The sequence below is a fragment of the Notamacropus eugenii genome, chromosome 5, assembly GCF_028372415.1.
Source record: "Notamacropus eugenii isolate mMacEug1 chromosome 5, mMacEug1.pri_v2, whole genome shotgun sequence".
NCBI classification, from domain to species: Eukaryota; Metazoa; Chordata; class Mammalia; order Diprotodontia; family Macropodidae; genus Notamacropus; species Notamacropus eugenii.
In genome coordinates, this window is record NC_092876.1 from 70,484,343 (window position 1) to 70,500,954 (window position 16,612).

General features: G+C 47.1%; 1 protein-coding gene across 2 annotated transcripts in view; it reads left to right on the top strand.

Annotated features, from left to right (window-relative positions):
* Window positions 1-16,612, top strand: part of PTPRU (protein tyrosine phosphatase receptor type U) — a 104,384-nt gene that overhangs the window by 56,257 nt on the left and 31,515 nt on the right. For both annotated transcript variants that reach the window (XM_072609626.1, XM_072609625.1), the window contains exons 12-14: window positions 2,753-3,026; window positions 3,636-3,672; window positions 7,072-7,210. In XM_072609626.1, coding sequence (XP_072465727.1) covers window positions 2,753-3,026; window positions 3,636-3,672; window positions 7,072-7,210 — 450 coding nt within the window. The remainder of the gene's footprint in view (window positions 1-2,752; window positions 3,027-3,635; window positions 3,673-7,071; window positions 7,211-16,612) is intronic.

Below are 16,612 nucleotides of genomic sequence, written 5' to 3' on the forward strand. Positions count from 1 at the left end.
CTATACATAAACTATATATATGGGACTCACATTAGTAATTCGTGGAAGGGTCATTACTTCACAGTTTCTTTTTTCTGGGCAGAGGGAGGCTGTCTCTGTCTGGGGCCATCTCCTCCAGAGGGACTGTGTGACTCATCCTTCCCTTCACCCTGCCTTCCAAGTTCTCAGATGGGGGCCAGAGAAAATAGTCATGACCAGCTAAGCAATCAGATTGAGGGCACTGCCAACTCTGCCGAGGAGGGGCCTGGGATGGGACTGAGAGAGGCTTTAACAGAGATGGTGCCCAGAGATAGTGGGCTCTGGCTCTGGTACTGTCCTGGGTCTGGAGGCCCCTTCACTTCCCCAGAAGTAATGGGATTAATTGAGGAGGGGCTGGTCCTTTTAACTGCCTTCCTGAGGTTTGATGACATCAGCTGAGTGGGATAGTAAGAACAAGCATTTATAGAGACTTTTACAGTAGGTAATTTGCTTTGCAAGTGCCACCTCATTTGTTAAGACAGCATGTTCCTGTTCCTACGCACTTTTTTCTTCTTCCTATTCCTCCCCTAGGAGGAGGGGACTTGGAGTCAGAGAGATCTGAGTTCCAAATCTGCCTGAGATACTTACTAGCTGTGTAATTCTGGGCAAGTCACTTAACCTCTGTCTGCCTCAGTTTCCTCATCTATAAAATGAGGGGATTGAACTCAATTGCTTCTAAGGTCCCTTCTAACTCTAAATCCATGGTCTTATGATCCAAGATCCATGTGTTTCTTTTCTCTCCCTCCTGCTTCCTAGCCATGCTTGTGGGATAATGAGCTCTGAGAGACCAACCAGGAGAAGTGGTCAGAAAGTCGGTGCTCATAGGCTGCCGCCACAAAAAAGACTGAATTTATGGCTTTGAGATGGCATTGGGAGTAAAAAACCACATCATAGTCTCCAGCTTCCCCCACCCTTCCACCTCAGAGGTCCATGTGCCGGACTGGTCCCTGTCCCCAAAGGGAGATATATGGCCATGAACAAAGGGTATAGGGAAGATAATATAATGACCAAGAGCATTGGGGGTGTCTGGGGTGGAAGATAATGCTAATATGAGGTATTGTCTGGCAAGATGAAAACGCATGGGACAGGATTAAAATCATAAATTAATAAAAACAATGGAGGGAAAACAGCGACTTCGTCATCAAATCTCAGAAGGCTATCAGCTGACATTTTGGTTACACCTTAAGTGCTTTACCTGTATTACCAATCTCTAGTTACATAAATATTGATCTGCAGTGGGCAGTGGACTTGGGAGCAGGATGATGGGATTTTCAGTCCCATCTTGGACACTTACTGGCTCGGTGACACTGGCCAAGTTACTTAACCACTCTACCCTCAGTTTCCTTGTCTGTTGGACTTGATGACCTCTAAGATCCCTCCCAGATCTAAATCTTTGATTCCATTGTCTCATTTGAGCCTCACTACAAACCACAAAGTAGATACTGTTGGAATTATTATTGCCCCTATTTTAGAGATCAGTAGACTGAGGCTCAGAGAGGTTAAATGTATGGCCCAAAGCACATAGTATCAGAAACAGAGTTAAAATACAGTTTTTCCTGACTCCAAACCCATCTCTCTGTCTACTCCACCCTGTTGCCCCTAAAACCATGGCTCTCCAGAGTTAGGTCCATGCCCTATTATTGACAAGCTAGGTGACCCTTGGGCAAGTTAACGTCCCTTGCTGAATCTTGGTGTCTTCCTGCAAGGATATTAATTTCAATATGCATTATTTACTTCTGAGGAGGGGTGCAGCTCCTAAGTGCTACAGGATGGGAAGCTATTGTTATTTCATGGAACTAGCTAGGCCAAGAGGTGGGACAGGCTGGAAACAGAAATAGCTTCACAAATATTTAGCGAAATCCCTGGCTGACAAAGCCATAATGGGTTACTAAGGCAATATAAAATCATAGCATTTTAGAGCATGGGGTGTGTGTGTATGTGTGTGTGTGTGTGTATCTTAGACCACAGAGTATGTGAGCTGGAACACAGAATGTCAGCAATGGGAGGGCCCTTACAACACAGAATGTCAGAACTGGGAGGGACCTTAGAACACAGGATGGCAGGGCTGAGAGCCCTTAGAACACAGAATGTCAGAGCTGGGAGGGGCAATCTCTTTTTTTACTGAGGAAACTGAGGCCTAGAGAGGTAAGGGACCTAGTTCATTTTGAATTAATGGCCAAATCTGGTCTACACAGCTCCATAGCCAGGGCTCCCACCTTTGAAAGGCAGCAGGCAAGTGCAACCTCCTTCACTGTTCCTCCTTGATTCGGCTGCCAGAGACAGAATTCTTGGTCAGAGGGATGTTGGGTTTGACTCAAGTATAGGTGGTCAGTGGCATTAGATTTGGGTAAGCAGAATGATTCAGAGGAAAAGGTAGATTTCAAGTCAGGACCTGAGTTGCAATCCTTCCTCTGGTCTTCCTATCTGTGGACCCTTCAGCAGCTCACTTCAACTTTCTGGACCAGTTTTCTGTAATCTGAGTGGTTGGGCTAGATCTTCGGAGCCCTCTTGCAGAGCATCATTCCTCTGTGGGTTTTTATATGTGTCTGTGTGCTTGCTTGTGTGTGTATGTGTTTGGGGTAGGTACAGGACTTTGGTGAGCCTTCAGGGCCGCCAGACATTGCCAAGGTAATCTGGGGGGTACTCTCAGATCTCTTTGCAAGGCCGCTTGTACCTGTCCCAGTGCCCTGGGGTGAGGGAGGGTCTCTCATTGTCTTGTTTCTTGTGTGTTCAGTGTTTACCAGGTAATAGTGGAAGAGGATCGTGCCCGGCGGATGAAGCGGGAGCCTGGGGCTCAGGACTGCTTCCCGGTGCCCTTGACCTTTGATGCTGCCCTCGCCCGGGGTGCGGTTCATTATTTTGGTGCAGAGCTGCCAGCCAGCAGCCTCCTAGAGGCCACACCTTTCACTGTGGGAGACAACCAGACATATCGGGGCTATTGGAACCCACCGCTGGAACCCAAGAAGGCCTATCTCATCTACTTCCAGGCCACAAGCCACTTGAAAGGGGTGAGAAGCAGGCTGGGGTCAGGCAGGAGGTGGAGATATTCCTCTTTTCTTCTTGGAAGTAGTTGTTCTCTTCCCTGGGGGCCAAGCTATGGGGTATAATGACCACAGATTTGGGCAAATGCTGCTCCACGGTCCAAACCTTCTCTTGATACTCAGAGGCATTGAGGGGATGGTGGAAAGAGTTCTAGATGTGGAGTCAGTACCTGGATTTAAATCCAGGCTGTGCTACTCAATACCTGCCACAACCTTAGGTGAGTCACTGAACTTTTCTGGGCCTCAGTTTCCCCATTTGTAAAATGAGGAAATTGGACCAAATGATCCCAAAAATTCCTCCCAGCTCTGAATCTCTGATCCTATGATCCCCAAGGCCTCCTACCTCCATCTTATCCCCTCTTAGGGTTTCGCCCAATTTGTTTCATGCCTCTGGAATGTGCCCCTCATTTGGGCATCTGAGCCCTGACTTGATCCTCCAAACCAGCTATGAAAGAGAGGGCCGCAGGCTTTGTGGACACTGTCCTGTGAGTCTGGGGGAGGCCTCAGGAATGTGACTGGCCCCGAATGCCAGGCTCAGTGGTGTTGACCTTCCCTGTCTCATGTTTGTCTCCTCAGGAAACCAGGCTGAACTGTATCCGGATTGCTCGCAAAGGTAGGGCCCTACCTGTTCCCCTCATCCTCCTAAACCCCTCCCTTTCACCAACCTAACCACACTCTCCTCCCTATTTCATGAATATACCCATTTTTCTTTCTTCACAGAATTACTGACTGGTTTTTTATTGAGCTTGCTTTGGGGAGGGGGTGTATAGGGGCCATCCACAAAAAGGTCGTGCAGGAGGCATGTCTGGTGGGGTTGGCTATGCATGGGGAACGGATCCCCATCCCTATTGGAGGAGGCTGGTCGTATATGTTTGAACACACACACGTAGGTGGAACCACGTGTATGTGTGGTATGTTTGAGCAGAGTAGGTCATGCACAGCTAGAGTTATGTGTACATTATATTTGTGTTAAATTAGTCTCAGTCTGGGTCACAGCCTGGGGCTGTTAATGTGGTTTGTTTGGGCACATTGGTGCCCGGGGAGTTCAAGTCTTGAACCTGGTACTTACTAGCCATGAGACATTAGACAAGTCATTTAACTTTTTTGGGCCTCAGTTTCATTATTTGTAAAATGAAAGCATTGGAGTAGATGGTACCAGGGCCTCATGCAGCTCTCAAATCCCCTAAGTCTCTAATCTGATCTCCTTATGCAGTAGCTTTCGAGGAGAAAAGGTGTATAGGAAAGGCAGAGAGAGGAAGGCACATTTGTCCTCCTCTCTCCTTCTTATTCCCTATGACTGTTAGGGGAAAGGCCAGTTTAGGGTTGGGTCATTAAGGGATGGTAGGTGCACACATATATCAGCTTCTCTTTGCATCCATTCAGACCCTTGGCTATACATATTATTTGCACATTGAGCCCCTTGAGGACAAGGTCTGGGTTTCTTTTCTTCATTTTTCACATCCCCAGAACTTAGCAGCACAATGTCTGGCACTTGGAAGCATTTAAGAAATGCTTGATACTTGACCTGTCAGGTGGAGGTAGGGGGAGTCTCCCCCGCCTTTACCACACTTTGGGGATGTCAGAGCCAAGATCTGTAGGATCTCTCTGCTCTTCCTCCCCCTTGTTTATGGAGTTCGGACTAATTAGGCAGCTGTGGTTTGATGCTTTCCTAGGGTGTGACATTTGGGGAGCTAATGAAGTTGCTGCTGAGCTTGGCTGAAACATTCTGTTCTTTTGTCCAGTGCAGAGAGAAGAGGAATATCTTAGCTCTGGGCAGGGAGAGGGGAGGCGACAGGTCTCAGGGCAGAGTCTGAGAAAGGCCAAAGCTGGCAGATTCCTACTGGGAAACATGGGTGGCTCCTGGGGGAAGGTGTGGAGGGAGGAGGATGGAGGAGGCTGGAGGAGGACTTAGGCTCAGGGCAGCCTGGGAGGTCATGATGTGGGTCTGAGAGTATAGATAGCCAGCCTTTTATTCCACAAAGGAAGATAGGAAGGATGGCTGCCCAGGGATAGCTGGGCAACTATTATTTGGTGGCTGAAGAAATTCCCTGGAAGACCACTGATTACTGGGTGAAACTGAGGGATGGGGTGGGGCAGGCCACGGAGGAAGGGAATGGGGTGGTGCTATGAGTTGGAGGTAGGACTGGAGGCTGAGGACAGGCTGGTTCTGCAGCCTTTTAGCCTCTTCTGAAGTATGCAGCTGTACCAAGGCTAGTCAGGGGTCATCAGGCTGAAGCAGAGGCACCTTTTTGGGTGGCTAAGTTGGGAGTTATGAATCCTGGGTTCCAGTCTTACCTTGGCTTCTAGCTTTTTTTGTATTCTATAGGGCAGGTCACTTCTCTCCACGTCTGCTAAGTAGTGGATTTAGTCTTTTCATGTCTCAACATTCTGGGTTCTAAACCAGGGTGGGGAACCTGCAGCCTTAGGGCCACCTATGGCCGTCTCGGTCCTCAGTTGCAGCCCTTTAACTGACTCCAAACTTCACAGAACAAATCCCCTTAATAAAAGGATTTGTCTAACAAAAGGACAGTATAGATTCTAGCCTGTCCCAATTCCTTTATTCTAACTCATGGGAGTTTCCCAGGTGAGGGTAGGGTTGGGGTGGGATGGCAAGGTACACCAGGAAACAGTCTACCTTTTCCTGCGGTCTGCTTAGGTCTCATCCCCTGATTATCACCTTCCCCAGCCCAGGCTTCTGGTCACCTGTTATCTTCATCATCAGTTACATCTTCTCCATCATCATCATCACCATCATATAAGACCCAATGGGAGACCAAAGAGAAATTAATTAGTCCCTGCATTTGGGTAGCTTGTGGTCTAGTTGTGATCCTTCTGCTCCACTGGGGGACATAATGTTTTTTTCCTGAAGTCTCTGAAGGCTGAGCATATGGACACATTGGTCCATCAATCAATAGGAAAGCATTAAAAAAAAATTACTCTGAGTTTAATCAACAACCCTCATCCTCCGCTCCCTGCCCAAGACATGTTCATATACCACACAGAACAGAAAATTAGAATGATATATGAACCTGTTAGGTAGAGTTTGCTTTAAAAAAGTATATAATAAATTTAATATAATACTTTCAAAGCTGTCCTGCTTCAGGAGATGTTGCTGTATTAAGCACTTCCTCTGTGTCAGAGAAGTTAAATTACTTGCTTGTACTCACAAGTTAGTAAGTGCCTAAGGCAGAGTTTGAACTCAGGTTTTCCTGCCTCCAAGTCCAATACTCTGTACAATGTACTTCTTGGCTGCCTCTGCTCTGTTTATCAGGATACTTCTTATATCCCCTCATCAGAATGCAAGTTTTTGAGGTCAGAGATAGTTCTTTTTAATCTTTGTACGTCTAGTGTAGAGCACAAGAGATTCATTGCATGTTCAGTCATTTCAGTCATGTTCTACTCTTCTTGACCCCATTTGGGGTTTTCTTGGCAAAGATGCTTGGAGTGATTTGCCATTTCCTTATCCAGTTCATTTTACAGATGAGGAAACTGAGGCAAAAAAGGGTAAAATGACTTGCCCAGGGTCACACAGCTAGGAAGTGCCTGTGGTCAGATTTGAACTCAGGAAGAGTTGTCTTCCGGATTCCAGGGGCATCACCTAGTTGGCTCTATTCATTGCACATTAGGTGCTTAGAAGAGGTTTATTGGATTCAGTCTGGAAAATGGGGATAATAGTGGTTGCTTTGCTTACCTATGTCACAGGGCTGCTCTAAAGAAAGTGTTTTGCAAACTGGGCTTAGATAAATGGAGTTACTTTTATTCTTGGTCCAGAGGAAAGAAGCATAAGGTTGGATAAATAATTGGGGCTAGATTAAGGGAGGGTCTCAAATGCCAAGTTCAGGCTTTTGGATTTGAAGGCAATAGGAAGCCTGTGAGAGTGTGCAGGTGACTGTGGGTGTTTCTGTTTGCATTCATACCAGTTTGCATGAGAGTTGCATTGTCATCTGTGATTCTGGAGGGTGGTCTTAGGGCTCCCCTCTGATTTCTTGCCCTGGCTTTCCTGTCTCCTCAGCTGCCTGCAAAGAAAGTAAGCGGCCTCTAGAGGTATCCCAGCACTCAGAAGAGATGGGCTTGATTCTAGGCGTCTGCGCTGGGGGCCTTGTGGTCCTCATCATACTCTTGGGGGCCATCATTATCATCATCCGCAAAGGGTGAGTTGGGAAGGGAGGGTGGGAGGGAGGGAGCCCTCTTGAGTTTCCATGGGAAAATTCAGGGACCCCTTCTCCCTGTGATTAGACCAGTGTCTCTCACCTCTCTTCATGGACAAGCGCAATGTCCCCCTGTTTTCCCTATGGACAAATCCAAGGTTCACTGCCTCTCCCCATGGACAAACCCAGTGCCCATCTTTTCCCATGGATAAGACCAGAGCTCCCATTGCCCTATGCTTTTCCTCACTGGGCAAACCTAGAATTCCTCGTGTCCCCTGCCTTTCCTTATGAACAAAACCAAAGGTCCTTGCCTCTCCCCATGGAGAGATCCCATGTCCAGTGCATAGTACATGCCTGGCACATAGTAGGTGCTTAATAAATATTTATTGATTGATTGAATGAAAAAAAAGTCTCCCACCAATTGCCCTTGACCTCCCTCCACAGATAAATCCAGTGTCCTTCATCTTCCCTTTATGGTCAAACCCATTATTTCTCACCTTCCTTCTGTAGGTAATCCTAGCATTTCCTGCCTTTCCTCTGTTGACAAGAGCGTGTCCCCACTTTCTCCCCATGGGGTAACAGGCTCATTTTCTTTTATCCTTCATCAGCTACAGCTAAACCCTGATGTCTCTCAAGGAAGCCTATTTCTCTTCTGGACAATATCGATGAGGGGGGTGGGGGACAGGCTTGGGTTCTGTGATTAGTAAGCCTTGACTGACCACTTTAATTCTTCGCAGCAGGAGCATTCCCAGCTCTAAGGACGAGTGTCCCCATGTCAGTGTCAGATCAGTGGGGAACGAGCCTGGTGCCAGCTTGAAGTTGGAGAGTGTGTCTGTAAACTCATCAGCCATGAAAAGAACAGGCACTGTGCCTGTAGGCCTGCCAGCCCATGCCAGTAGATGCCACTATCCCAAGAGCTATGGCAAGGTGCCCACTCAGTGTGCCTGAATTAGCATCTGGAAGGTGGCTTCACAGAGAGCATGGCAGGATGACCCCTTTTCCTGCTGTCCCTCCTCATTTCCCCACCTTCCCCTAGACTATTAGGGAGGGATAGATGGAGGCAAAGAGGTCAAGTTCGGTGCCCATAGGTGGGGCAATGAAGGACTGTATTCGGAGATGCTGAGCAAGTCAGGGCACATTTAGGCCTTGAGCCCAGGTGTGGCATGGAATGAGGTTATGCATTGCTGCCCTCTCCATGGGCCTCTCAGATGTCTGATCTGGCCAGACGTACCAAAGAGAGTCTAAGGACTGAGGAATGTCAGTGGTAGGCGTGGGGGATAGGGAATGACTTTGAAAATTCTTCAGTCATCATCCCACCCATTCCTTCTTTTGGCAGTCCCTCAGAATCTCAGAGCTGAAAAGGACCTCAGAAAGCACGTAGGCTGACTGCTGCCCAAGGCAGGAATCTCCTCTACAGTGTCCCCAACAGCTGGTCATCCAACCACTGCTTGAAGGCCTTAGCATCCTGCTACCAGGGAAACTCTAGGGGTTGGCAATCCTTGATCTATATTGATCTGGAATCCATCCCTGTAACTTCCTCTGATTGCTTCTCCCACTCCTGACCCCTGGGGTCAAGCAGACCCAAACTAGACCCTGTTCCACAAGAAGGCAGTGGTGATGGGAGAGAGCACCAGGCTAGGGGTTAGGAGATCCAGCTTCTAATTAGGCTCCACCTTTAACTCACTATGTGATCTCAGGCAAGTCATAACCCTCTCTGGGCTTCAGTCCATTTTTGGGAAATGAGACAAGCCAGCCCTGCCCCACCTCTCCTCAGAAGGTCATGTTATGAAGGTCAACTGCAGTAATGGATCAATGGACAAACATTTTAGAGGGTGAAACACTATTTACAAAGGAGCTGTTCAAGGCATTCTATTGTTTCTGTCCCAGCTCGTGGGGTTGGGCATTTCAAAAACGCAGTGATCCTTTCTCAGGCCATGTCCTCTGGACAGGGGACTTAGAATTCAGCTTTCTGTGTTACCTGTTCCACAGCAGTTTGGCCATCTTTGCTCAGCTCAGCACCAGCCTTGTTCTCCGGGGGATAGATTAAAATTTTAGGAGTGAGTCTTTCAGTATTGTAGAAGGAGATCACTCCTCCCTTCCTCCCTCAACTCCTTCCGAAGTGGTTGGACTGGCTTTTGCATTAAGAATATTTCCTGAGTTCTTTGCACTCTTTATAGTATTCAAAAGGAGCTGGAGCCAAATTGCAGACTCTAGGAAACATAATTTAGGAAATGATATTCAGTGTATGGACGAATGGAATAGAATCTCAGACTTGTGGAAGCATAGAATGTCAGGGCTGAAGGGGACATTAAGTCATGGAATGTTAGAGCAGGAATGTGCCTTAGAATACAGAATGTCAGAACTTCACAGATCCTGAAAACACAGAATGTTTGATCTGGAAGGGATTTCAGACAACAGAATGTTAGTGTTAGGAAGAAGCGATCTAGACCAATCTCCTTATTTCACAGAGGAAAAAACTCAGGCCTGGGGAGGGGGAATGATTTGTCCAAGGTCACACAAAGAGATGGAAGAAGAGATGGTACTGGAAACCTTCCAGCCCTGCTCCTAGCTGGCTCAGAACCACTTCCTGGCTCCAGGCCTCTAGGTTGGGCCCACATCCACCCACTGGCTCTTGTCTCTTCCTTGCTGTTCTGGAGCAGATAAGCAAGATGGGAGTGGGACCAGGGCTGGGAAGTTACCCTCCCCTAACTGGCCTTACTTGTGTTGTAGCTGATGATGCAGTCAAGAGGGAACCAGATGGGTTGACCCTGATTCCTGCCCCTTTGAGTTCAGGAATAAAGGGGGATGGGGCAATTGGAAGAACCTGGTGGAGAAGGGACAAGGAGCAATGATGGGGACAGGGTCCTGAGAGTCATCCTTCAGGGTAGGGGCCTGGAATGCTGGAGGCTTGCTCAAGGAGAAGATGATCCATTTCCCCACCTCTAGGAATTCCCTTTACTTCAAAATGAGAGCTTAGACAAAATGACCATTAGACATAGAGACCACTTTATGAACATTTCTTTCTCTAAAGCCAATGACCCCTGGATCCTGCCTAAGGTTCTCCACATAGCAAACCTTACCCCCTCCCCCCATTACTGACCCATGGCTCTTCCTCCTGGGATATCTCCGAGGCCTACCCTGTGGCTCCTTCAGAGACTCTTCTATTGTATCTTTCCTGTGTGTAGGTCTCTGCTCTCCCCCTATCCTCATCCCCACTCTCTCAGGTTATCCTAGATTATGAGGGGTCTCTGAGAGAGCAGACCTGTAAGGGGAGAGAGCTCTGTGGGAAACTGAGAAGAAGCAAATGAGGTATGGATTGACATAAAGCTCAGGCACAGGGGCATGTTTAGCTCTTTGGAGGGGAAAATCATGGATCTAAGTTGGAGGAAGGAGGCCAGGGGAGGCAGGGGACCCCTAAGGAAAGTGACTCAACCTTCAGATGCCTCTTACACTTCTAAAAGTAGACTCCTAAAACTTTTTCTTCCTAACCACAGTTTCCAAGGCCCTGCTCCATTCAAATGCATGGGGAAGCTGGCCTTGCTATGTGTCCTCGAGTCAATGACTTAACCTCATGGGGTCACCAGCCATTGCCTCTTCACTATAAGACTGAGTGACCCCATGTCCTAGGGAGAATGGAGATGGTCATGTGGTAGGCTTCCAGGGCCCATGTGAATGGATGGGGAGATTGATTTGGAAAGGGGCTGAGATTGGAGTTGCCAAGCCAAGAGGAAAGGCAAAAAACTTATGCAAATGTACAAGATTAGTATTTTTAAGGCTGGAGCCTCAGGAACAGATTCTTGGAGTGTCATGAGAAGGGCAGAAGAGAATGGTGGGATCTGAAGGTCCTTTGGGCTCTGTTGTCAGGTGAGGATTGAGAAGGTCAACTGACACCCTTTGGAATTGGGGCTGAGACTATAAACTCAGCTGACCTGGGGATAGGTGAGATAGGATATACGAGAGAGGGAGGAGGGAGAAGAGAAGGGAGGGTGTGGTGCTCTGGGGGATGGGGAAGTAAGGACACTGAATGGAGGTGGAGGATTAGGAAGAAGAGTTCCCTTTGACTTTTCAAGAAACTAGGCATGCTGGGATCTGGGTCTAGGTAAATACCATGGGGCCAGGACCATTCAGTGTCCCTTACTTCTCCATTCTCCAGAGCACCACACCTTCCCTTCTCTTCTCCCTCCTCCCTCCCATGTAAATCCTATCTCACCTATCCCAGGTCAGCTGAGTTTATAGAGTCTCCAGAACAAGATGGGAAAACTGGGCCAGTAGGTGGGTGACCCTGCAAGATATCAGAGTGAAAAAGGAGAATGCAGATAAAGGCGGCACATGCATAGAGTTACCTTTCTTGTTTCTGAACATTGTGCTGGGCAGGGGGTACTTTCTGATGGGGAGGGAAGGGGAGGAGGATTTCCTTTCTAGGGCCCATCTTTGGCTCCTCTGGCCCAGATTGTAGTGTTGGGCATGGACTATGACTACTCCCAGGGGAGATCTTAGAATTTTCTTTGCACGCTGGGAAACTTTCCTCTTAGAGGTATCACTTTGGGTGCCCTCTAACATATGGTCACATGGTGACTGCCTGGTTTGTTGGAACCTTGGGCTGACGTTATCTCCTTAGAGGCTCAGTATCTTTAACCCAGAAGGGACCCCAGAGCTCAGCTAGTGTGGGCTCTTTCTGAAATAGGAGTCTACCTACAGTGTCTCCAACAAGTGGTTATCCAATCTGCATTGAAAAACCTTCCGTGAAGTTTAACTCACTACCTTTCCTCAATGGCTGTCCGGCGAACTAACTCAGCTTCCCTGAAAACCTTTACCAATGACCCTCTTAGAGATCCACTCTTACAGTTCTCAAGGAGGGGGATCCTGTGGCCTTGAGGCTACACGTGGCCCTCTAGGTCTTCAAGTGCAGCCCCTTGACTAAATCCAAACTATATTGAATAAATCCCCTTAATAAAAGGATTTGTTCTGTAAAACTTGGATTCAGTCAAAAGGCCACACCCAAGGACCCAGAAGGCCACCTGTGGCCTCAAGGCCTCAGGTTCCTCACCCCTGGTCTAGCAAAACAAGTTCAGTCTCACTCCCAGGTGACAACCCTTCAGGTATTTGAAGATGGTGATCATATCCCACCTACACCTTCTCTTCCCCAAGAGACACATCCCCAGTTTCTCCATCTTATTCCGGGGGGCAGTACAGTCTCCACTTTCCTTATCCTCCTACTTGTTAACAACCTTTCTAAAATAGGATACCCAGGAAAGCATACTCAAATATGACTGAACCAGGACAGCATACAGTGAGGCTGTTGACTCCCTCTTGCTGCTCCTATTGATGTAACCTGATGCAGCTTGCATCCTCTCACTGAAGTCCAGTTTTGATGCCTCATTGTAGCATAGGGTGGTCCTAGACCCTGGGAGACTCTACTATGAGAGTTTCGGGCATGTCAAACCAAATTAGAATGGTTTAGAGAGGAATCTGCTTGATGATAGACTGGATGTCTGTTGTCTGAAGACCAGCCTCGCTGGGTTCAACAAGACTCTAAACTGGCCATAGATGAATCAGTTCCCTGACCATAGTAACTGATGAAGGTGATCTACTGAATTTTAGAGTTTTGGTTTTTATCAGTGCCAGGAAAGGCACTGCTTGAAGAAGTGGGGAGGCAGCATGACATGATGGTTAGAGCACTTGGAATTAGGAAGACCTGAGTTCAGGCGCTCTCTCAGACACAAATTGGCTGTGTGACCTTGGGCAGAGTGATGTAATGAAAGAGGCAGTGGACTTGTGGTTAAGAAGACCTGGGTGTGAGTCGTGCCTCTGACATTTGCTAGCTGTGACCTTGAGCAAGTCTCATAATTGCTGTGCCTCAGTTTTCCCATTTGTAACATGAAAGGGTTAGACCTAATGGTCTCTACAGGCCCCTTCCAGATCTTAATCTATGATTTATGATAATATTAGCTTTTTTGGCTTCTCTCTCTCTTCTCTGTCTCTCTTTCTCCTCTCTCTCTATCTCTCTCCATCTCTCTCCTCTCCCTCTCCTTTCCTCTCTCTCTCTCTCTCTCTCTCCCCCCCCATCTCTCTTTCTCTCTCCATCTCCTCCTTAACCTCTCAGTAGGAGCTATTGTCTAGCTATCCCTCCCCTATCTTTACTTGTTCAATTGATTTTTTTTAACCCGAGGGCAGGACCTAACATTTGCTTCCATTGAATATCCTCTTATTTAATTTGGCTCACTATTCCAGTCTGTCTTGATTCATCATTCCATTTTACATTCAATTTGTGTCATCCAAAATGTTAGTTACCCCCCTTCTACCCACCCCCACACCGCAGTTTTTGTCATTCACCAATGTGATTATCATCCTGTGTCTTTATCTAAGTCCAAGGTCAGAGCACTCCATTGGAGTGCTTCCTATTGATAGATGGACATTGATTCATTGATCACCACTCAACCAGCCCACCAATGAGTCAGGATGGGTCCTTTCAAGGATCCATCCCTGAGAAATGGATTGAGGTCCAGGCTGACATCTAGAGCTGGAAAGGACCTCAAAGACCTTCTCGTTCAATCCACTTATTTTACAGATGGAGAAACTGAGGCCCAGGAGGTTGAGTGACTTGTTCAAGGTCACACAGGTAGTAAGTGGAAGATTTGAACTTTGGTCTTAGGACTCCAAGTTCAGCACTCTTTCCATTGCTTCATACTTCCTCTCTATCCCCAACCCCAGCTCCATCCTGATTCATGAGTTATTATAAGCTACAGTGGGAGAATGGACATTAAAGTGCTTTAGAATAGCTACAGACACTATAACATGGAAGGAACTTAGTCACTGGACAATGGTTGGACCAGATCCTTCCCAACTCCAACATCTGATGATTCTCTTAGGTCAGTTGCCTTACATTGAGGCTGGGGGGTCTGAAGGGAGCCAGCTGTGCTGGCTGCAGAGGTGGGCAGTTCAAGTATCTGGATTGAGGTGAGAGAGCTTAAATTTGAGACCCTTGAGCTGAGCTGCTGGAATGGGTAGCCGACCTAGAATTGTCCTGTTGGGTTGTGTGTATGGGCTACATTTGGAGATTCCCCCAGCCCTGCCTTCATCAAACTATTGGGAGACCAGTTATTGCTTGTGTGATTGTGCAACAGCATAGACTTCTGAGTGTGTATTTTGGGCACATGTAAGTGTTTGTTAATGAAAGTGTGTAGAATTTTGTATACCTGAATGGATATGAGAACATGTATGCAGGGGCATGTAGAATGTATGGGTGTTGTTGTGGGTATTTCTATGGCTATGAACATGTGAATGTGGATATGTAAGACTTTGGGGGGAGTGTTTTTGTGGGGCTGAGTGTACTGCTCTGTCAAAAAGTGTGAGAAGGGTCAGTGTGCTTTTCTTGAGAGGAGAGACAGAGACAGCACACTTAAGCACCACCTCCTGCCTTGATGCCTCTTTCCCCTAGCTGGGTCCTCTGCTCCCATGTCTTCCCCTCCCTCGGGGGGCCCACGTGGGCCCCTTCTCCCCATCCTCACCATTTACATGACTTCTCTTCTCTGTTTGCACGCTGCCCAGGAGAGACTACTATTCCTACTCTTATTATCCGTAAGTAACCTGGCCTGGCCCAGCTGTCTGTGTCCCCAGTGTCTCCACTCTTTCTTGGACCAGCCAGTCTCCATTTATTCGCCCTTCTCTGTCTCCTCGCCTCCAGTCATACTGCTTCTCCCACCTCCCTCTGGCTCTTTGCAGATCTGACTTTGTCTCCCTTCCTGTTACCGTTTCTATTGCTTTCCCTGTCCCTGTCTTTCTGTCTTTTTTTTCCCCTAAGTTCTGAGCAAGTTGATTTACTTAGAGTAAAAAGAGTACCTACAAGACATTCCTCCCACAAACTTGGGACACACTCTCCCACAAATACACACGGTGTCAGTGGGAAGAGTGGGCGCAAGCTTAGAGTTCTGCCTCTGTCTTCAGTCCCGCTTTTGCGTCCTTGTCTGTCTCTTTCTCCTCCTCCTTCCCTTCCCCCCTCTTTCTTCCCATCTTTTTTCCTTTTCTCTCCCTCTCACCCCTTTCTGTTTTTCTCTTCCCCCTCCCCTTGTCTCTTTCTCTCTCCTCCTCTCTCTTTCTCTCTCCCTGCTTTCCCCCCTTTCTCTCTCCTTGTCTCTCTCATTTTCTCCCCCTTTCTGTCTCTCTCTTCCTCTAGTTTTGGTCTCTCTCATTTCTTTCCTCTATCTTTATATCCTTTCTCTCTCTGTCCTCTTCCTTGCTTCTTTGTGTCCTTTTTTTGAGTCTCTTTTGTCCTCTTGGTCCCCTTGTCTCAGTTTCTGTTGCCTTCCTCATTTCTCTACGTGTCTTTGTCTACCTTTGTGTCTTTATATCCCTTTATGGCTTTATGTGAGCACTGGTTTTATATTTGGAAGACCTGGGTTGAAATCCCATCTCTGTTACTTAAGACTCAGGTAACCTTGGGCAAGATCCCTCCCTTCTCCGGGCCTCAGTTTTCTCATCTGTAAAATGAGAGGATGGGACTGAATGGTCTCTGAGGTCCCTTGTAGCCCTAAGTCTATGATCCTATGTCCCTCTGTCTTGTGTCTCTCTTTCTCAACTCTGTAAACATTTATTAAGCACCTAGTAAGTATAGGTCTCTTTGCTTAACACCAAAGATATGATGATGAAAACAGATGTGATCCATGCCCTCAAGGAGCTAACCACATATAGCTCTAATACTTAAGAGCATGTCAAGTGTAGATAGAATTCAGAAAAGAAAGTGTGCTGGAGTCAGCTCCAACTGGCTTTCAAGAGCTGATGGTTAAATTCTCAGTGTGAACACGTATCTCAGAAATTGGCAAATGCTACAAATTAGGGCTTATTTATTGTTTTGTTGATTATCTTCTAGGCTTAAGAAAGTGATGGAGAAAATGTTAATAATACTGATTAAATTTAAAAGCATGTCCTGGGTACGTTTGTTTCTTTGGAGACCTGATTGTTAAATATTTACCAGAATGGCTTCTTGCTGGGGGGAGGAGAGGTAGCTTCTGGGCTGGGCCTTTAAAGTAAGAAGAATTCCAACAGGCAGAGATGTAAAGAACGTATACTAGGCATGAAGTACCTAGGACAAAGGCACAGAGATGGGAGAGGGCAGGACAAAATCAGAGAATGAAATAAATAGATTTCCTTTGGCTACAAACTGCTCAATATAGGAAAGACTTTTCTCACATTGATTATTCCGTAGTGGAATCACTGCCTTTGAAGATAGTGAGTTTCCTTTGCTTTTGGGAGTATTCAAGGAAAAGCTAGATGGCTCCTTTGTCAGAGATATAGATCAGGTGTTGGTTAAGAAGTTAGAAACAGTCTCTGAGTTCCCTCCCAGTTCTAACTCTGGAATTCTGAGTGTGTATAACCCTTTGTGGGATGAGCCATTCAGATGCCATCTAC